The sequence below is a fragment of the Thalassophryne amazonica genome, chromosome 6 (assembly GCF_902500255.1).
Source record: "Thalassophryne amazonica chromosome 6, fThaAma1.1, whole genome shotgun sequence".
Taxonomy (NCBI): domain Eukaryota; kingdom Metazoa; phylum Chordata; class Actinopteri; order Batrachoidiformes; family Batrachoididae; genus Thalassophryne; species Thalassophryne amazonica.
Window position 1 is genome coordinate 6,860,615 of NC_047108.1, and position 23,185 is coordinate 6,883,799.

General features: G+C 47.0%; 1 protein-coding gene across 2 annotated transcripts in view; it reads right to left on the reverse strand.

Moving 5' to 3' along the window:
• The window catches only part of l3mbtl1 (L3MBTL histone methyl-lysine binding protein 1), a 123,969-nt gene that overhangs the window by 28,047 nt on the left and 72,737 nt on the right, over window positions 1–23,185 (reverse strand). For both annotated transcript variants that reach the window (XM_034171716.1, XM_034171717.1), the window contains 3 exons: window positions 2,365–2,467; window positions 1,976–2,164; window positions 1,281–1,330 (listed from right to left, as the gene is read on the reverse strand). In XM_034171716.1, the coding sequence (XP_034027607.1) occupies window positions 1,281–1,330; window positions 1,976–2,164; window positions 2,365–2,467 (342 nt within the window). The remainder of the gene's footprint in view (window positions 1–1,280; window positions 1,331–1,975; window positions 2,165–2,364; window positions 2,468–23,185) is intronic.

Sequence of the window (23,185 nt, forward strand, 5' to 3'; positions counted from 1 at the left end):
CTTCAGAAAACTGCTCCATAAATGAGCAGTCCTGTGACACGTTTGTTTTGTACAGATCAGTGGTTTCTACACCGATCCATTTTGTAGAGATCAGTGGTTTCTGCACCAATCCATTTTGTAGAGATCAGTGGTTTCTGCACCAATCCATTTTGTAGAGATCAGTGGTTTCTGCCACTAGTCTTCCGTGTTGTGGCCCGACGCATCGTTCCTATTGGGCAACGCAAAGGTACATCACAGCTCAGAGCATCGAAAGTTGGGTTGAATTGAACTTTGACTGCGTCAGCGTGCCGACAAGTGGCAATGCGTGCTCCCGTCAGAAGCGTCGGTTTAGCTCGGCTTTTGACGCGACGCTTCTGACGCATCTAAAAAGCAACACGTCTCATTGAAAATTATGCTTTTTAGACCGTTTTTTGACGCATTTGACGCGTCTGGCATATTCAGTGTGAAAGGCCCATTAGTCCGCTGTGGAGTGTACCTCACAATCCTCTGCAGCTCTGCCATGCAATGACGTCGACGTGCATGACAGTTTCAAAGTTCTCCTTCACGTCTTTATGCAATATTTTTGGATTATGCTTTTTCTGGATTTGTCCCTCAATGAGCTCTTCATTCGACAATCATCTACCTACAAATCAACGGAAAGGTGTACAATTTCCTCCATGAATTGCGGGTCATTTGCGCATCATTTTCTAACTTCGTGTTGTGAAGTTTGTCATATTTGCGGACTTTTCTGCCAAACGTATTGATCCATGATTGTGCATTGCAAAAACTATTAAAATATGACGGGAGAGGAAGGAGTGAAAAGTAACAAATCACAGCCTTTGCGTCTCTGATTTAGCAGGTGCACATCAGACTGCAGACGGGTCCTGGGTCTGAGCACAGTTTGGAAAATAAACAGCTGGGCTTTTAATCACGGAAATACAGTACGTACTTTCCTGGAATCAGCGAGTGTCAGTGCTGAACTTAATTACATACCTCTGTTAATGCACGGATCCAGACTGCTTTGTCCGGTACATGCGAAGTATTTTGAATAGAAATGCCTTGCGGTCAGACAGGGCATGATGTGAGCGAAAATCCGTTGTACAAAATCCGGTATATATGGCGTTTATTACATGGAAAACCATACAAAAGCACTGGGACTTTTGTTTTTGTCCGGTGAACGCAAATATCCGGTTTATATGATGATGGTTTAGGTGAGTTTTACTGTGTATGTATATATGTAACAACCACATCATACTTGTGTTTAGCAAATTTGTGTGTTTTGCTGCAGCTGAAAAACTCACTCTGGAATTCTCTCTGCTGGTTTTTCCTGTATTTGGGAGGGCGACCAATCCTGACAACAGAGAATAAATTGTTAATGTGAGACACGAGCATGTCTGCATTTGTAAAATGTGTAAACGCAATCAAGACAGGAAGTGACAAATAGTCACGACTGCTCATGTCCCCATCAGGACCATCAAGCATAAATGACTCAAACAAACACACAGTTTCATTAATTTGAATTAAAAAATCAAAAACAAAACACTGTATTCCTGAGCACATGAAGATGGCTCCATACTTCATCCGACAGCTTGACTGGATTTTAAAGAAAATCCCAAAGTCCTTGTTTTGAAACCAACGAATGAAGGGGAAGAATTTGACCAAATCTCAAAACTTTCCAACTCTTACACCCGGACAGCCAGGCCGGTCTCTTGTACCGACTGTTGAGGTGTGTTGTAGCATCAGTAAGCTGAGTACATTTATTTATTTCTTCTGTGAATGCACTTAAAACAACAACAACAGTGAAAAAACACCACCAAACTCTTCTGTCAGAATCATCAAATAAAATGTCTCGTTTGGTGAGAGCTGTTTCATTTCACACAGGCGCAGCACACGATTCATCTTCCAACCAGGGCCGATCAAGGTCATGTGACCGGTGTGGCCACCGCAAAGGCATAAACAGGTACACAGACACACACGCGTGCACATGCACCTTTACCTTCCACGATAGTGGGTCTTTTTAGTCCTTTGGCCAAAGAAGAGGTTCCTCTTGGATTCTGAGTCTGACAGGTCTGTCTTCAGTCTGCCTTGGTTACGCTCAGCCAGCGGGCAGCCGGATATGCAGTGATGGGCGGTGAAACGTCCAGTCACATGACCTGAACCATCACAACCAGGAGTCGGACATTTCCTGTTTCAACACAATCTTTGCAGTCAGGAGGGACAGAATTTCAAATCCATCAAACTGCTGCATCCAACACTTCCTAAGATGTATTGTTTAAGGTTTTAATGATCCAGAATGGCTGCGAGTGCAGATCTGGGCTGCGTGGTCAGTGATGGTGGTTCAAGCATTCATGAAATGACACTGGTGGACACGGGCTCAGTGCTGACCTGTTGTGGAAGCTGTACTTGGTGGTTCTGGGATGGCTGATGGGTTTACAGGGAACAGAGGTGGGGTAGGAGGGCTGAACTTCAGCAGGAGACTCCCTCTGACCTACACGCACACAAATACCAAACCAGTTGCGTGTACATGAACACCAAGTATGCAATATTGCAGTACATACATGTACTGCATGCTAACAAAAGGAACAAAAGTACAAAATATGATACCATAGAATCCAGAAAAAAACAAAACAATTTAAACTAGGTCAATGTCTAAAAGTATTCTAAAAATTAAGTGTCGTTTGTCTGTCAGCTGCTCTTGGGTGCTTGGGGTCATGTCAGCAGATCGAGTACAGATCTACTTTGGGATTTGGCGCAAGTTTTACTCCAGTTCACATGCAGGAAAACACAGCCGCTGGTCTTCTCATCAGCATATAGTACTAATCAGGATCTACTCTGCTTCACTTCTGAGATCTAACGGGATCAAGCGTACACAAAGCAGGATAGTTGTATTAGAAAATAATACATAAGCCAGTGTCTTCTGATTTTTAGCATTATCACTCAAAATAAATACAAAACATCCCCTTTTCCAGCATAAACATTTAAACTTCACTGAGAATAGAAACTGTTCCCTCTTTGGTTTGGACCAAGACAAAGGTGAACAAAATAAACTTTCTGTGTTCTCTGGCTATCAGAACCAGTGGTACAAAATAGCTGGCCACAAGTGCAGAGCTCAGCGTCAGATGGGGTTCGATAAAAGGGTTTTCATGTCCATAGAGAGGCAGTTAAAAATCAGCAACGGTGTCAGAAACATGAGGCAAAGGCATGGTCCAAAAACAGGCAGGCAGTCCGAAATACACAGCTAGAAAACAGGTCGAGACAAAACATACGGAACAGGGCTATGAAGCGATGGCATATAGCACAACGATCTGGCGAGGAAACAGTGCAACCCATGAAGCTTATATACACACTGGTGATGAGCTACAGATTAGGAACAGGTGTGTGGAAAGCACCAGAATAAGGGTGTGGCCAAACAGTGTGCACTGCCCACCACCAAGCACCAAGAGAGACAGACAAGAGAGATAGGGACAGACAAAGCCCAAGCAGGAAAACCCAAACAAGAGAAATCACATACAACCAAATCAAACAAACCTAATGGTGCGTTTACACATGAGCAAGATGCATTACGAATGCCATTTTTCTGTCATTCGTGACACATTCCTGACATTCTTATTGTGACTTAACGCATCTGAATAGGTTTCTTAATAGTGCGTGTTGGTGCGTGATATTCTCGATATTCGTGGAACATGTTTTTGCCTGTCAAAAAAATCTTCCACGAATGTCAAGCACCACCCTCATTTTGTCTCAAGTCATGGAGGTCGCAACTGAGCGTATTGATCCGTCTTGATGAATAGTGATCCTTAATAGAACGTGACAACATTCGTAGTGGTTCCTGAGATGGTTCTTGGAGCCCAAACTGTCACGCGTTATTACGAAGTGACACGGAAACTGTCAAGTTTTGACACGACTTGTAACGCGGCGTCACATTTCACTGCGCGCCACGACGAATCAGTGTTTTCTGTCACGTGCGCATAATTAAACTCGGCTCCACAGCATTCAGTTTGATGCAGGATGCCGAAGAGGAACAGCAAAGTCGGCCAAGTCTCGTTCCACAGTTCCTCCTGAAGCTCCTCAGGATGCTCCTGCAAGTGTTCCACCTGCTGTTGTGACTGATGAGCGGGAGAACAAATCTGAGCCAGAGGAGTGAGAGGAGACACACGTGCAGCCAGACATCTTTGCACCTCCTCCAGTCCGGCGGTGGAAGAAGCCCACTCCTCGTGTTGTAACAGGACTCACCGAGGAGCAGAAAGAGGAGGTGATAGAATTTTTAAAGGCTAACCCTTGCATATATGCAAAACGTCTGGCTGATTACAAAGATGTGCAGAAAAAAGATTTCCTGTGGGGGCGCCAAGCAGAGATGATGGGAGTGTCCGCCCAGGAGCTGAAGGTGTGGTATGACTCCATGCGTACCAGAATGGGTAAGTTGAAGAAGGCAGTGGTAGTGTCTGGCCAGTCAGCAGATGTTTTCACCCCCACAGAGGCATGGATAAGGACAAATTTCCAGTTTCTGAATGAACATATCAGCACTGTGACTCGCCGTAATGTGGCCAGTTTTAAATCTGCTGTGGAGTCAAGGGAACAGGAGCAGCAGCAGGCACAACCCAGTGCTGCTCTTGGAGCTCCTCTGTCTGATTCTGAGCCACCCAGGTCAACTACACCTGTTTCAATGACATCCATATCAACTTCGATGACATCCACGTCAACTTCTGTGTCACAGAGCGAATCAAGGGCGGTGTTGAACATGCTGAAGGGGTTTCTCCAGGACCAGACCTCCAGAGGTGCCAGCTTTGGTATGCTGGTGGACAGAATTCTGGACGACCTTCCAACTGACCTCCGTCGGGTGACAGAGAGTCGACTCCTTGCCATGTTACATGAGGCCCAGGCTGAGGGACAAAGACATCACCAGGCTGTGTTGTCTCAACAGCAGCAAGTGCCACATCACCCACAACAACCCCTGCAGCGTCCGCATTCAATGTCAAGATTTCCCAACCTGCCTGAGAGCCGCCAGTGGCAGCCACCTCCATCTGAGTGGGGCACGGTCCCGTCAGGCGCCCCAGACCTGTGGCACACGCAGGACAGAGAATGTGTGCAGCAGCAATTCCCTGGTTACGGTGCTGTCAGGACCCAGTCCACTACACCAGTCCTGCAGGACATCTCATTCAATCATGGGTGTTCTCCATCTACTGAGTGTTTCAGCAGTCTGCTGGGCACTCTGGCTAGTTCATCGAGCCAGGGGCATGATGACCAGAGTGATGGTCAGTGAACGTCACATGTGTGACATGTCAGTGAATGTCACATGTGTGACATGTCAGTGAATGCTGATATGTCACACGTGACATTCATAACGTGTGACGTCAGTGAATGAATGTCACGTGTGACATATCTTTCAGTGCCAATATGTTATGGTACCAGTATGTTAGTACCGTTATGACTATGAGAAGCTGTAGAATTACATACAGGTTTTTGAAAAGTGTGTGAATTCGTGTGGTGTAGTTCAAATAAAGTCTTTGGTTAAAAACATTGGTGTTTTCCTACATTCTGACAAATTATTAAATAAAATGAAATTCCTAAAAAAATACTTGTTCTGAATAGAATCCTCTGGCAGTCAGGAGGAATGAAATGGAAAGAGAGTTATGTATGTAACTACAGTTCTATGAATTAACTACAGCTCCAAAAAACAGTTACCATCCCAAATCCCCAAAAGGTCCTGAAGGTCATATGTATGTATGTATATATATATGTTGTGAAAGTGTAGGAACACGGACCCACAACAGGGGGCGCAAATGAACGGACAATGGAGTAAGTCAAAATAACAACGCTTTACTGTTGTGAATGTGCACAACGAATACAACCAATCACGGAAATGGACAACAGTCAATTCACAAAAGTGTCGTGTGGGCAGGCTCGAAGATAGGAGACGCCTCTCCAAGGTAAGACCGGAACCACACGGCTTCCTCCGCCACAGGACCCCGGGAATACTGGAGCCGCCAAGTCCCGAACTCCCAGGTGGCCACTGCCTCCGCGTGTCAGACCTGGTACTGCTGGCGAGGAACAAAGAACAGTTAAATGGGGGCGCGTTTGCACCCAGGACTCCGAACAGCAGGGAAGTTACCTCCACCTATCGTTGGAACAGTAATCCACAAACTAAGCACAAATCCAAAAGGATACACTCCGTCAGCTTTGATACGTTACCTCTCAGGTAGAAACGATATCTCGGCAATGAGGTGGAGATGCCGTCCTGCTGATATACCCCACTGATGATTGCTGTCAGCTGTCTCAGGTGATGGGTGACAGCTGTCACCTTGGCTGCTCCCGTGAGGCGGCGGCGCCCTCTGGTGCCTGGAGCCCGCACTCCAGGCAGGGCGCCCTCTGGTGGTGGTGGGCCAGCAGTACCTCCTCTTCAGCGGCCCACACAACAGGACCCCCCCCCTCAACGGGCGCCTCCTGGCGCCCGACCGGGCTTGTCCGGGTGGCAACGGTAGAAGTCGGCCAGGAGGGCCGGGTCCAGGATGAAGCTCTTCTTCACCCAGGAGTGTTCTTCGGGACCGTACCCCTCCCAGTCCACCAGATATTGAAAGCCCCGGCCCATCCGTCGGACGTCCAACAACCGGCGCACTGTCCAAGCCGGCTCGCCATCGATGATCCGGGCAGGAGGTGGTGCCGGACCGGGTGTACAGAGGGGCGAGGTGTGATGGGGCTTGATCTTTGACACATGAAATACTGGATGGATCCGCAGTGAGGCTGGAAGCCGAAGCCTCACTGCGGCGGGATTGATGACCTTGAGAATCTTAAACGGACCTATGTATCTGTCTTGCAGTTTTGGGGAGGCCACTTGCAGTGGAATGTCCTTGGTGGACAACCACACTTCCTGCCCGGGGCGATACGTAGGGGCTGGGGTCCGCCGCCGGTCTGCATGGGTCTTCGCCCTCATCAGATGATACCCAGCTTTATCTATCCATGAAGCCAGAGGACACACACCAATTAGCTAAACTGCAGGATTGTCTTACAGACATAAAGACATGGATGACCTCTAATTTCCTGCTTTTAAACTCAGATAAAACTGAAGTTATTGTACTTGGCCCCACAAATCTTAGAAGCATGGTGTCTAACCAGATCTTTACTCTGGATGGCATTTCCCTGACCTCTAGTAATACTGTGAGAAATCTTGGAGTCATTTTTGATCAGGATATGTCATTCAAAGCGCATATTAAACAAATATGTAGGACTGCCTTTTTGCATTTACGCAATATCTCTAAAATCAGAAAGGTCTTGTCTCAGAGTGATGCTGAAAAACTAATTCATGCATTTATTTCCTCTAGGCTGGACTATTGTAATTCTTTATTATCAGGTTGTCCTAAAAGTACCCTAAAAAGCCTTCAGTTAATTCAAAATGCTGCAGCTAGAGTACTGACGGGGACTAGCAGGAGAGAGCATATCTCACCCGTGTTGGCCTCTCTTCATTGGCTTCCTGTTAATTCTAGAATAGAATTTAAAATTCTTCTTCTTACTTATAAGGTTTTGAATAATCAGGTCCCATCTTATCTTAGGGACCTCGTAGTACCATATCACCCTAATAGAGCGCTTCGCTCTCAGACTGCAGGCTTACTTGTAGTTCCTAGGGTTTGTAAGAGTAGAATGGGAGGCAGAGCCTTCAGCTTTCAGGCTCCTCTCCTGTGGAACCAGCTCCCAATTCAGATCAGGGAGACAGATACCCTCTCTACTTTTAAGATTAGGCTTAAAACTTTCCTTTTCGCTAAGGCTTATAGTTAGGGCTGGATCAGGTGACCCTGGACTATCCCTTGGTTATGCTGCTTTAGACGTAGACTGTGGGGGGGTTCCCATGATGCACTGTTTCTTTCTCTTTTTGCTCTGTATGCATCACTCCGCATTTAATCATTAGTGATCGATCTCTGCCCCCCTCCACAGCATGTCTTTTTCCTGGTTCTTTCCCTCAGCCCCAACCAGTCTCAGCAGAAGACTGCCCCTCCCTGAGCCTGGTTCTGCTGGAGGTTTCTTCCTGTTAAAAGGGAGTTTTTCCTTCCCACTGTAGCCAAGTGCTTGCTCACAGGGGGTCGTTTTGACCGTTGGGGTTTTTCATAATTATTGTATGGCCTTGCCTTACAATATAAAGCGCCTTGGGGCAACTGTTTGTTGTGATTTGGCGCTATATAAAAAAAAGTTGATTGATTGAAGTTGATCGTCGCTATCTTGCTTGCCTCTACTGGTGGTTGGCTCTCACTGCGGTATTGTATCACTTCCTGTTCCGGAGCACAGCGGTGTTTTTCTGTATCTGTTAGCTGTTTAATCTGCGCAGTTATATTGATCTAGTTATCTAGATTACGATTTGTTTCCCAGTGTAATCTTTACGTGCCTTAACTAAAGGACTCCTTCTGCTGAATCACCTCTAAATTATTTACACATTATTCACTTTGCGTGTTTTTAGGAATCCGCTAGCTTAGCATAGCTACTAGCTCTTAGCCGATTTAGCATGGCGGCTTCTCCTGTCTCTCCCGCACTTTTCTGCTCTGGGTGTGAAATGTTTAGTTATTCCTCGGCCTCCTTTAGCAGTAACGGTACTTGTAATAAGTGTAGCTTATTCGTAGCTTTGGAGGCCAGGCTGGGCAAATTGGAGACTCGGCTCCGCACCGTGGAAAATTCTACAGTTAGCCAGGCCCCTGTAGTTGGTGCGGACCAAGGTAGCTTAGCCGCCGTTAGTTCCCCCCTGGCAGATCCCGAGCAGCCGGGAAAGCAGGCTGACTGGGTGACTGTGAGGAGGAAGCGTAGCCCTAAACAGAAGCCCCGTGTACACCGCCAACCCGTTCACATCTCTAACCGTTTTTCCCCACTCGACGACACACCCGCCGCTGGTTATTGGCGACTCTGTTTTGAGAAATGTGAAGTTAGCGACACCAGCAACCATAGTCAATTGTCTTCCGGGGGCCAGAGCAGGCGACATTGAAGGAAATTTGAAACTGCTGGCTAAGGCTAAGCGTAAATTTGGTAAGATTGTAATTCACGTCGGCAGTAATGACACCCGGTTACGCCAATCGGAGGTCACTAAAATTAACATTAAATCGGTGTGTAACTTTGCAAAAACAATGTCGGACTCTGTAGTTTTCTCTGGGCCCCTCCCCAATCGGACCGGGAGTGACATGTTTAGCCGCATGTTCTCCTTGAATTGCTGGCTGTCTGAGTGGTGTCCAAAAAATGAGGTGGGCTTCATAGATAATTGGCAAAGCTTCTGGGGAAAACCTGGTCTTGTTAGGAGAGACGGCATCCATCCCACTTTGGATGGAGCAGCTCTCATTTCTAGAAATCTGGCCAATTTTCTTAAATCCTCCAAACCGTGACTATCCAGGGTTGGGACCAGGAAGCAGAGTTGTAGTCTTACACACCTCTCTGCAGCTTCTCTCACCCTGCCATCCCCTCATTACCCCATCCCCGTAGAGACGGTGCCTGCTCCCAGACTACCAATAACCAGCAAAAATCTATTTAAGCATAAAAATTCAAAAAGAAAAAATAATATAGCACCTTCAACTGCACCACAGACTAAAACAGTTAAATGTGGTCTATTAAACATTAGGTCTCTCTCTTCTAAGTCCCTGTTGGTAAATGATATAATAATTGATCAACATATTGATTTATTCTGCCTAACAGAAACCTGGTTACAGCAGGATGAATATGTTAGTTTAAATGAGTCAACACCCCCGAGTCACACTAACTGTCAGAATGCTCGTAGCACGGGCCGGGGCGGAGGATTAGCAGCAATCTTCCATTCCAGCTTATTAATTAATCAAAAACCCAGACAGAGCTTTAATTCATTTGAAAGCTTGTCTCTTAGTCTTGTCCATCCAAATTGGAAGTCCCAAAAACCAGTTTTATTTGTTATTATCTATCGTCCACCTGGTCGTTACTGTGAGTTTCTCTGTGAATTTTCAGACCTTTTGTCTGACTTAGTGCTTAGCTCAGATAAGATAATTATAGTGGGCGATTTTAACATCCACACAGATGCTGAGAATGACAGCCTCAACACTGCATTTAATCTATTACTAGACTCTATTGGCTTTGCTCAAAAAGTAAATGAGTCCACCCACCACTTTAATCATATCTTAGATCTTGTTCTGACTTATGGTATGGAAATAGAAGACTTAACAATATTCCCTGAAAACTCCCTTCTGGCACATCATTTCTTAATAACATTTACATTTACTCTGATGGACTACCCAGCAGTAGGGAATAAGTTTCATTACACTAGAAGTCTTTCAGAAAGCGCTGTAACTAGGTTTAAGGATATGATTCCTTCTTTATGTTCTCTAATGCCATATAACAATACAGTGCAGAGTAGCTACCTAAACTCTGTAAGGGAGATAGAGTATCTCGTCAATAGTTTTACATCCTCATTGAAGACAACTTTGGATGCTGTAGCTCCTCTGAAAAAGAGAGCTTTAAATCAGAAGTGTCTGACTCCGTGGTATAACTCACAAACTCGTAGCTTAAAGCAGATAACCCGTAAGTTGGAGAGGAAATGGCGTCTCACTAATTTAGAAGATCTTCACTTAGCCTGGAAAAAGAGTCTGTTGCTCTATAAAAAAGCCCTCCGTAAAGCTAGGACATCTTTCTACTCATCACTAATTGAAGAAAATAAGAACAACCCCAGGTTTCTTTTCAGCACTGTAGCCAGGCTGACAAAGAGTCAGAGCTCTATTGAGCTGAGTATTCCATTAACTTTAACTAGTAATGACTTCATGACTTTCTTTGCTAACAAAATTTTAACTATTAGAGAAAAAATTACTCATAACCATCCCAAAGACGTATCGTTATCTTTGGCTGCTTTCAGTGATGCCGGTATTTGGTTAGACTCTTTCTCTCCGATTGTTCTGTCTGAGTTATTTTCATTAGTTACTTCATCCAAACCATCAACATGTTTATTAGACCCCATTCCTACCAGGCTGCTCAAGGAAGCCCTACCATTATTTAATGCTTCGATCTTAAATATGATCAATCTATCTTTGTTAGTTGGCTATGTACCACAGGCTTTTAAGGTGGCAGTAATTAAACCATTACTTAAAAAGCCATCACTTGACCCAGCTATCTTAGCTAATTATAGGCCAATCTCCAACCTTCCTTTTCTCTCAAAAATTCTTGAAAGGGTAGTTGTAAAACAGCTAACTGATCATCTGCAGAGGAATGGTCTATTTGAAGAGTTTCAGTCAGGTTTTAGAATTCATCATAGTACAGAAACAGCATTAGTGAAGGTTACAAATGATCTTCTTATGGCCTTGGACAGTGGACTCATCTCTGTGCTTGTTCTGTTAGACCTCAGTGCTGCTTTTGATACTGTTGACCATAAAATTTTATTACAGAGATTAGAGCATGCCATAGGTATTAAAGGCACTGCGCTGCGGTGGTTTGAATCATATTTGTCTAATAGATTACAATTTGTTCATGTAAATGGGGAATCTTCTTCACAGACTAAAGTTAATTATGGAGTTCCACAAGGTTCTGTGCTAGGACCAATTTTATTCACTTTATATATGCTTCCCTTAGGCAGTATTATTAGACGGTATTGCTTAAATTTTCATTGTTACGCAGATGATACCCAGCTTTATCTATCCATGAAGCCAGAGGACACACACCAATTAGCTAAACTGCAGGATTGTCTTACAGACATAAAGACATGGATGACCTCTAATTTCCTGCTTTTAAACTCAGATAAAACTGAAGTTATTGTACTTGGCCCCACAAATCTTAGAAACATGGTGTCTAACCAGATCCTTACTCTGGATGGCATTACCCTGACCTCTAGTAATACTGTGAGAAATCTTGGAGTCATTTTTGATCAGGATATGTCATTCAAAGCGCATATTAAACAAATATGTAGGACTGCTTTTTTACGCAATATCTCTAAAATTAGAAAGGTCTTGTCTCAGAGTGATGCTGAAAAACTAATTCATGCATTTATTTCCTCTAGGCTGGACTATTGTAATTCATTATTATCAGGTTGTCCTAAAAGTTCCCTAAAAAGCCTTCAGTTAATTCAAAATGCTGCAGCTAGAGTACTGACGGGGACTAGAAGGAGAGAGCATATCTCACCCATATTGGCCTCTCTTCATTGGCTTCCTGTTAATTCTAGAATAGAATTTAAAATTCTTCTTCTTACTTATAAGGTTTTGAATAATCAGGTCCCATCTTATCTTAGGGACCTCGTAGTACCATATCACCCCAATAGAGCGCTTCGCTCTCAGACTGCAGGCTTACTTGTAGTTCCTAGGGTTTGTAAGAGTAGAATGGGAGGCAGAGCCTTCAGCTTTCAGGCTCCTCTCCTGTGGAACCAGCTCCCAATTCAGATCAGGGAGACAGACACCCTCTCTACTTTTAAGATTAGGCTTAAAACTTTCCTTTTTGCTAAAGCTTATAGTTAGGGCTGGATCAGGTGACCCTGAACCATCCCTTAGTTATGCTGCTATAGACGTAGACTGCTGGGGGGTTCCCATGATGCACTGTTTCTTTCTCTTTTTGCTCTGTATGCACCACTCTGCATTTAATCATTAGTGATCGATCTCTGCTCCCCTCCACAGCATGTCTTTTTCCTGGTTCTCTCCCTCAGCCCCAACCAGTCCCAGCAGAGGACTGCCCCTCCCTGAGCCTGGTTCTGCTGGAGGTTTCTTCCTGTTAAAAGGGAGTTTTTCCTTCCCACTGTAGCCAAGTTCTTGCTCACAGGGGGTCGTTTTGACCGTTGGGGTTTTACATAATTATTGTATGGCCTTGCCTTACAATATAAAGCGCCTTGGGGCAACTGTTTGTTGTGATTTGGCGCTATATAAAAAAATTGATTGATTGATTGATCCGGGCCCTCAACAAAGCAGAACGGGCGGCACGCCACACCCGACGGCACTTCCGCAGGTGGGCCTGGACAGAGGGCACACCGACCTCTCCCTCAACCACCGGGAATAATGGGGGCTGATACCCCAAACACACCTCAAAGGGGGAGAGGCCGGTGGCTGATGACACTTGACTGTTGTGGGCGTACTCGATCCAGGCCAAGATGAGTACTCCAGGCCGCCGGGTGCGCGGCTGTCACACAACGTAGTGTTTGCTCCATTTCTTGATTGGCCCGCTCTGCTTGCCCGTTGGTCTGGGGGTGATACCCGGATGAGAGACTGACCGTGGCCCCCAGTTCCCGGCAAAAGCTCCTCCAGACGTGCGAGGAGAACTGGGGACCGCGATCGGAGACGATGTCTGATGGTATCCCATGCAGGCGGACGACGTGGTGGACCAGGAGGTCCGCTGTCTCCTGGGCCGTTGGGAGCTTCGGGAGGGCCACGAAGTGGGCCGCCTTGGAGAATCGGTCCACTATCGTGAGGATGACGGTGTTTCCCTGGGACGGCGGGAGGCCCGTGACAAAATCCAGGCCGATGTGGGACCAGGGGCGATGAGGCACGGGCAGCGGCTGTAGCAGTCCCGGAGCCTTGCGATGGTCGGCCTTGCCCCTGGCGCAGGTGGTACAGGCCTGGATATAGTCCCAGACGTCGGCCTCCAGGGACGCCCACCAGAAGCGCTGCCGGACAACTGCCACGGTTCTTCGCACCCCTGGATGACAGGAGAGCTTAGAGCCGTGACAGAAGTCCAGGACTGCAGCCCTTGCTTCTGGTGGGACGTAAAGTCTGTTCTTTGGTCCAGTCCCGGGGTCCGGGCTTCGTGCCAGGGCCTCCCGGACGGTTCTCTCTACGTCCCAGGTGAGGGTGGCCACGATAGTGGACTCCGGGATGATGGGTTCCGGTGGATCCGACAACTCCGTTTTGACCTCGTCTTCGTGATGCGGAAGTCAAAACGGCCGAAGAACAGTGACCAGCGGGCTTGCCTGGGATTCAGCCGCTTGGCGGTCCTGATATATTCCAGGTTCCGGTGGTCAGTGAAAACCGTGAATGGCACGGACGTTCCCTCCAACAGGTGTCTCCACTCTTCAAGAGCCTCTTTCACCGCAAGGAGTTCTCGGTTGCCGACGTCATAGTTCCGTTCAGCCGGGGTCAACCTGCGGGAAAAATAGGCACACGGATGAAGGACCTTATCGGTATTCCCACTCTGGGACAGCACAGCTCCTATCCCTGAGTCCGAGGCGTCCACTTCAACCACTAACTGGCGACTAGGATCGGGCTGCACCAGAACGGGTGCAGACGAGAAGCGCCGTTTCAACTCCTTGAACGCGGCATCGCAACGATCCGACCAGGTGAAGGGGACTTTTGGTGAGGTCAGGGCTGTCAGGGGGCTAACAACCTGACTGTAGCCCTTAATGAACCTCCTGTAGAAATTCGCAAAGCCGAGGAACTGTTGCAGCTTCCTACGGCTTGTGGGTTGGGGCCAGTCTCTCACCGCCGCAACCTTGGCCGGATCAGGAGCGACGGAGTTGGGGAGATGATGAACCCCAGGAAGGACAAAGAGGTGCGGTGAAACTCACACTTCTCGCCCTTAACAAACAGCCGGTTCTCCAATAACCGCTGCAGGACCTGACGTACATGTCGGACATGGGTCTCAGGATCCGGAGAAAAGATGAGTATGTCGTCTAGATATACGAAGACGAATCGGTGCAGGAAGTCCCGCAAGACATCATTAACTAATGCTTGGAACGTCGCGGGAGCGTTGGTAAGACCGAACGGCATGACCAGGTACTCAAAATGACCTAACGGGGTGTTAAATGCCGTCTTCCACTCGTCTCCCTTCCGGATCCGAACCAGGTGATACGCATTCCTAAGATCAAGCTTGGTGAATATCTTGGCTCCATGCAGGGGCGTGAACACCGAATCCAACAAGGGTAAGGGGTATCGGTTACGAACCGTGATTTCGTTCAGCCCCCTGAAATCGATGCACGGACGTAATCCGCCATCCTTTTTCCCCACAAAAAAGAAACCTGCACCCATCGGGGAGGTGGAATTCCGGATCAACCCGGCAGCCAAAGAGTCCCGGATGTAGGTCTCCATTGATTCGCGTTCAGGTCGTGAGAGGTTGTACAGCCTACTGGACGGGAACTCAACGCCTGGAACCAAATCAATGGCACAATCATACGGGCGGTGCGGGGGAAGGGTGAGCGCCAGATCCTTGCTAAACACCTCTGCAAGGTCATGGTACTGCACCGGCACCGTCCCTAGATTGGGCGGGACTCTGACCTCCTCCCTGGCCTGGGAACCTCGAGGAACCGAGGAACCTAAACATACCCGATGGCAGGTCTCGCTCCACTGAACCACTACCCCGGACGGCCAATCGATCCGGGGATTGTGTTTCAACATCCAGGGGAAACCTAAAATCACACGGGAGGTGGCCGGAGTCACGAAAAACTCGATCTCCTCCCGGTGATTCCCCGACACCACCAGAGTTACTGGTGGTGTCTTATGAGTGATTGGAGGGAGTAGGGAGCCATCTAGCGCCCGTACCTGCACAGGAGAGGTAAGCGCCACCAGAGGGAACCCTATCTCCCTGGCCAATTGGCTGTCTAGCAAATTCCCTTCTGAGCCCGTGTCCACCAGTGCTGGGGCCTTCAGGGTTAAATCCTCATAAAGGATTGTAACTGGGAGTCGTGTGGCGATGTGGGTGTGTCCCACGTGAATGTCTCGGCCCACCCCTAGCCCAGTTTCTAGGGGCGGGCGTTGGTGTTTAACCGCTCGGGGCAGTCTCTTAATTGATGCTCAATCGAGCCACAAACAAAACATGCCCTGCGAGCCAGCCTCCTTTGTATACCCGGTGCCCTAAATATTGCCCTACTCGTGTCCATAGCTTCGTCAGCAGGGGGGGCTGTAACCGCACGGAGTGCAGGGGCCGTGGAGCGTGGGGAGGGCGGAACGCGGTCGGAACCGGAAGGGAGAGGGACGACGCGTGCCTGGCCACGCCCTTCGTCTCGTTCCCGACGGCGCTCATCTAACCGATTGTCTAATCGTATGACAAGATCGATCAATCAATCAATCAACTTTTTTCTTGTATAGCGCCAAATCACAACAAACAGTTGCCCCAAGGCGCTCCACATTGCAAGGCAAGGCCATACAATAATTATGAAACACAGTCTACGTCTAAAGCAACATAACCAAGGGATGGTCCAGGGTCACCCGATCCAGCCCTAACTATAAGCCTTAGCGAAAAGGAAAGTTTTAAGCCTAATCTTAAAAGTAGAGAGGGTATCTGTCTCCCTGATCTGAATTGGGAGCTGGTTCCACAGGAGAGGAGCCTGAAAGCTGAAGGCTCTGCCTCCCATTCTACTCTTACAAACCCTAGGAACTACAAGTAAGCCCGCAGTCTGAGAGCGAAGCGCTCTAATGGGGTAATATGGTACTACGAGGTCCCTAAGATAAGATGGGACCTGATTATTCAAAACCTTATAAGTAAGAAGAAGAATTTTAAATTCTATTCTAGCATTAACAGGAAGCCAATGAAGGGAGGCCAACACGGGTGAGATATGCTCTCTCCTGCTAGTCCCCGTCAGTACTCTAGCTGCAGCATTCTGAACCAACTGAAGGCTTTTTAGGGAACTTTTAGGACAACCTGATAATAATGAATTACAATAGTCCAGCCTAGAGGAAATAAATGCATGAATTAGTTTTTCAGCATCACTCTGAGACAAGACCTTTCTGATTTTAGAGATATTGCGTAAATGCAAAAAGGCAGTCCTACATATTTGTTTAATATGCGCTTTGAATGACATATCCTGATCAAAAATAACTCCAAGATTTCTCACAGTATTACTAGAGATCAGGGAAATGCCATCCAGAGTAACGATCTGGTTAGACACCATGCTTCTAAGATTTGTGGGGCCAAGTACAATAACTTCAGTTTTATCTGAGTTTAAAAGCAGGAAATTAGAGGTCATCCATGTCTTTATGTCTGTAAGACAATCCTGCAGTTTAGCTAATTGGTGCGTATCCTCTGGCTTCATGGATAGATAAAGCTGGGTATCATCTGCGTAACAATGAAAATTTAAGCAATACCGTCTAATAATACTGCCCAAGGGAAGCATGTATAAAGTGAATAAAATTGGTCCTAGCACAGAACCTTGTGGAACTCCATAATTAACTTTAGTCTGTGAAGAAGATTCCCCATTTACATGAACAAACTGTAATCTATTAGACAAATATGATTCAAACCACCGCAGCGCAATGCCTTTAATACCTATGACATGCTCTAATCTCTGTAATAAAATTTTATGGTCAACAGTATCAAAAGCAGCACTGAGGTCCAACAGAACAAGCACAGAGATAAGTCCACTGTCCGAAGCCATAAGAAGATCATTTGTAACCTTCACTAATGCTGTTTCTGTACTATGATGAATTCTAAAACCTGACTGAAACTCTTCAAATAGACCATTCCTCTGCAGGTGATCAGTTAGCTGTTTTACAACTACCCTCTCAAGAATCTTTGAGAGAAAAGGAAGGTTGGAGATTGGCCTATAATTAGCTAAGATAGCTGGGTCAAGTGATGGCTTTTTAAGTAATGGTTTAATTACTGCCACCTTAAAGGCCTGTGGTACATAACCAACTAACAAAGATAGATTGATCATATTTAAGATTGAAGCATTAAATAATGGTAGGACTTCCTTGAGCAGCCTGGCAGGAATGGGGTCTAATAAGCATGTTGATGGTTTGGATGAAGTAACTAATGAAAATAACTCAGACAGAACAATCGGAGAGAAAGAGTCTAACCAAATACCGGCATCACTGAAAGCAGCCAAAGATAACGATACATCTTTGGGATGGTTATGAGTAATTTTTTCTCTAATAGTCAAAATTTTGTTAGCAAAGAAAGTCATGAGGGCTTTTTTATAGAGCAACAGACTCTTTTTCCAGGCTAAGTGAAGATCTTCTAAATTAGTGAGACGCCATTTCCTCTCCAACTTACGGGTTATCTGCTTTAAGCTACGAGTTTGTGAGTTATACCACGGAGTCAGACACTTCTGATTTAAAGCTCTCTTTTTCAGAGGAGCTACAGCATCCAAAGTTGTCTTCAATGAGGATGTAAAACTATTGACAAGATACTCTAACTCCCTTACAGAGTTTAGGTAGCTACTCTGCTCTGTGTTGGTATATGACATTAGAGAACATAAAGAAGGAATCATATCCTTAAACCTAGTTACAGCGCTTTCTGAAAGACTTCTAGTGTAATGAAACTTATTCCCCACTGCAGGGTAGTCCATCAGGGTAAATGTAAATGTTATTAAAAAATGATCAGACAAAAGGGAGTTTTCAGGGAATACTGTTAAGTCTTCTATTTCCATACCATAAGTCAGAACAAGATCTAAAATATGATTAAAGTGGTGGGTGGACTCATTTACTTTTTGAGCAAAGCCGATAGAGTCTAATAATAGATTAAATGCAGTGTTGAGGCTGTCATTCTCAGCATCTGTGTGGATGTTAAAAACGCCCACTATAATTATCTCTATCTATCTATATATCTATAATACTATAATTATAATCGATGAGCCCATCTAAATCCTGCGGTTCGTCCTTAGCCACCACGTGCTCCTTGAGGACCAACGACAGTCCGTTTACGAAGGCGGTGCGGAGGGCAGCGCTATTCCAGCCGGACCTCGCAGCCGCGATGCGGAAGTCGACTGCATAGGCAGCTGCGCTCCGGCGCCCCTGTCTCATTGACAGCAGCACGGCTGAAGCGGTCTCTCCTCTATTAGGGTGATCGAACACTGTTCTGAGCTCCCTCACAAACCCATCATATGTCAGAAGGAGCCGTGAACTTTGCTCCCAGAGCGCTGTAGCCCAAGTGCGTGCCTCACCACGAAGCAGATTTATCACATAAGCTACTTTGCTAGCGTCGGTCGCGTACATGACGGGACGCTGTGCGAAGACGAGCGAACACTGCATAAGAAAATCCGCGCACGTCTCCACACAGCCTCCGTACGGCTCTGGGGGGCTTATGTATGCTTCAGGGGAAGGTGGGAGGGGTCGTTGGACAACCAGTGGAACGTCGCTGTTACGCACAGGGTCGACGGGAGGGAGAGCCGCAGTGGCGCCCGGAGGGCGTGCTTCCACCTGCGCAGCGAGAGCCTCCACCCTGCGGTTCAGGAGGACGTTCTGCTCGGTCATCAAATCCAACCGAGTCGTGAAAGCGGTGAGGATCCGCTGCAACTCACCGATTACCCCTCCTGCGGACGCCTGTGCGCCCTGTTCTTCCATTGGCCGTTCAACAGCCGGTTGACGCCCCTCGGGATCCATGACGCTGGCCGAGATATCCTGTTGTGAAAGTGTAGGAACACGGACCCACAACAGGGGGCGCAAATGAACGGACAATGGAGTAAGTCAAAATAACAACGCTTTACTGTTGTGAATGTGCACAACGAATACAACCAATCACGGAAATGGACAACAGTCAATTCACAAAAGTGTCGTGTGGGCAGGCTCGAAGATAGGAGACGCCTCTCCAAGGTAAGACCGGAACCACATGGCTTCCTCCGCAGAATTCACAGGTTTGGCAATGGCGATGTGCTTGCCATCTATGGCACCGACTGCATGGGGCACATTCCATCTGTGCTCAAACTCTTCAGCTGTGGTCCGCCACTCATCTGGAGTTACTGGAAGAGCAAATACTTCATCCTTGTAGGCATCTACGATAGCTTTGCAGACCTCAGGAACCATTAAGCTTATAGATGACTTGCTGCACCTGAAGGCATATGCCAGTGAGGCATAGCTGTCTCCAGCTGCCAGGTGCCGCAAGGTGAGAGACAGCTTCAGGCCAGGTTGCAGAGAAAATCTCCAGCGAGTGTCCTTTTGTTGAATAGAGGGGCGTATCCTTTGCAATATTTCATCAAAGAGCTCTGGAGGCATCCTCAGTTCTTGAAGGTATCAACATTAGTGAGACGGAGTTCCCTGGAGATGAAAGTGGAGTGACCAAAGTGAGTCTCCTCCTCTGTCTGAGCCATTCTTGCACCCAGATTCTTCTGGGCCTCCTGCGCATGACAGCATGAGCTTCCTGCAGTCTGGCTCTCTCCGCCTCCTCCTCCTTTCTGCGTAACTCTATAGCATAGAGCCCAACTACGCAAGCAATGATGAATTTCTTTTTCTGCTGTAGAGTCATCTGGGAGTTGACGAGCAATCTGGAGCGGCGTGAAGTCATCAGCTGATGGTAGAATATGTGGGGTGTTTGGCGACAACTCGCCAAATTCACAACATTCCTGACAGATTGTGACAGAACGTAACACTGCGCAACAGCGCAGGACAATATTGACTGTGCGTAATGGCTTGTAATAATTCACCAGTGACACCTGCCATTAATCCTAACGCGTCTTAACAGGTCCTAACAGTTCTTGGGGGCACCTGACGCTTCTGCATCGAATCATCACATTCGTGATCAGCGGCCAAGAATGTATACTTCATGGCATTCGTGACTTGTCTTCGTTATGTGTAAACGCACCATAACTAAACAGAACAGAGCAAACATAATACAAAAAGTCCACACCCTGATACGTTATTCCAGCTACCACGGTTCTGTCATCACGTGTCTTTTGTTTGCTTGTTTGCCAGCAGGATTATTCAGAAATGTTTTCAGCCATTCACTGTGAAATGTGTTGGAAACCTCTTATCAATAAGAAAAGCAGATCAAAGTGATTTATGCTGGATGTGGATTAATTTACACTGTGAGATTAGACATTTTTAACAGTTTGCTTGCATTGTCCAAAACAGTTACTCTGATCTCATTTTTTTTTTTTTTTTAAAGAGAGAAAAAGAACAACAACCTGTCAGTCATACATATTCTGTGACAAATTAAATTTCATGCAGATCTGGACAGCGATCTCAGTTTGCTACAGTGAATGATATGGCTGATGCTGCCAGCCAGCCAGCAAACACAGAATAATGCTTTGTGTTGTCTTTTTTTTTCAATAACAATCCATCCATCCATCCATTTTCTTCCGCTTCATCCGGAGTCGGGTCATGGGGGCAGCAGCTCAAGCAAAGCCGCCCAGACCCCCCGATCCACACACACCTCCCCCAGCTCCTCCGGGGGAACCCCAAGGCGTTCCCAAGCCAGCTGAGAGACGTAGTCCCTCCAGCGTGTCCTGTGTCTTCCCCGGGGCCTCCTCCCGACAGGACGTGCCCGGAACACCTCTCCAGCGAGGCGTCCAGGGGGCATCCGGAAAAGATGCCCAAGCCACCTCAGCTGGCTCCTTTCAACGTGGAGGAGCAGCGGCTCGACTCCGAGCTCCTCATGAGTGACCGAGTTCCTCACCCTATTTCTAAGGGAGAGCCCAGCCACCCTACGGAGGAAACTCATCTCGGCTGCTTGTACTCGTGATCTTGTTCTTTCGGTCATGAGCCAAATGTCATGACCATAGGTGAGGATCGGAACGTAGATCAATCGGTAAATCGAGAGCTTTGCCCCCCTGCTCAGCTCTCTCTTCACCATGACGGTCCAATACAGCGACCGCATCACTGCAGATGCTGCGTCGATCTGTCTGTCGATCTCACGCTCCATCCGTCCCTCACTCGTGAACAAGACCCCGAGATACTTAAACTCCTCCACTTGAGGCAAGGACACTCCACCAACCTGAAGAGGTCAAGGCACCTTTTTCTGGTTGAGAACCATGGCCTCGGATTTGGAGGTGCTGATTTTCATCCCGGACGCTTCACACTCGGTTGCAAACTGCCCCAGTACATGTTGAAAGTCCTGATTTGACGAAGCCAACAGAACCACATCATCCGCAAACAGCAGAAATGAGATTCTGTGGTTCCCAAACTGGACCCCTCTACACCCTGGCTGCGCCTAGAAATTCTGTCCATAAAGGTAATGAACAGAACCGATGACAAAGGGCCGCCCTGGCGGAGGCCAACGTGCACTGGAAACAGGTTTGACTTACTACCGGCAATGCAAACCAAGCTCCTGCTGCGGTTGTACATGGACCAGATAGCCCTTAGCAAAGGACCCTTAACAAAACAATAACAATTTTATTAAAATTTTTGAACATTATAACAGTTAAAAGACATGTACATAAACACAACCAAAAGGACAAAAATTGACGGCGACAGAAAGGAAACTACAAAGAAATCAGACAATGCAATTAAAACTGTTGTGAAAGTGTAGGTACACGGACCCACAACAGGGGGCGCAAATGAACGGACAATGGAGGAAGTCAAATAACAACACTTTACTGTTGTGAATGGGCACAACAAACACAACAGATTACAACAATAGACAACAAGCCAAATCACAAAAGGTGTCGTGTGGGCAGGCTCGAAGATAGAAGACGTCTGTCCAAAGCAGAACCGGAACCACACGATTTCCTCCGCCACCAGACCCCGGGAATACTGGAGCCGCCAAGTCCCGAACTCCCAGGTGGCCACTGCCTCCGCGTGTCGGACCTGGTACTGCTGGCAAGGAGCAAAAAACAATGTGGGCGCGTTTGCACCCAGCAATCCACACGGCAGGAAAACTACCTCCACCTCTCGTTGGAAAAGAGTCTGCTATATAATGCACAAAAGTCACAAAAGGTTACTGTTGAAAAGATCTCACAGTCAGCTGAGAACGTTACCTTCCAGGTAGAACGATATCTCGGCAAAGAGGTGGAGACGTCGTCCTGCTGATGTACCCCTGCTGATCAGGTGATTGGTAACAGCTGTTGCAGGTGATGCGTGACAGCTGTCACCCTGGCTGCTCCTGTGAGGCAGCTGCGCCCTCTGGTGCCTGGAGCCCGCACTCCAGACAGGGCGCCCTCTGGTGGTGGGCCAGCAGTACCTCCTCTTCTGGCGGCCCACACAACAAAAACCACAAAAAAAAAAAAAAAAAAAAATTACCCCATTTCCTCATCATGTTCGCTTCAATGCTTAATCAACCTGCCAGAGTCCGTTAAGCTTAAGTCCAGCCTCAGCCTGGATGGGAATGTCCAGTGCCCGTATTCAGTCCAGAGGGCTTCCAGTTCAGGTAAGAGAATCCTTCTGACAATAAATCAAGACTCTCTGCTGGGAGGTAGTCCATGAGAGGTTGCCAAGTGATCAGCAATAATTGTTCATTGCCTTACACTGCACTAATCCTGTCATGAGGAAGTATTGAAAAAATTCTTTGTACCACACAGGAACAGTAGGAGGTTTGTCTTTAATCCACCTCAATAGTATACATTTTCTTGCTAGAAGTAACAGCTTATCTAGCAATTTGAATTTAACAGAGAGGAGTGATACAATCTTGGATGGCAGACCGAGTAGAAAGAGGCCGGGGTCCTTGGTTATCTTAGTTT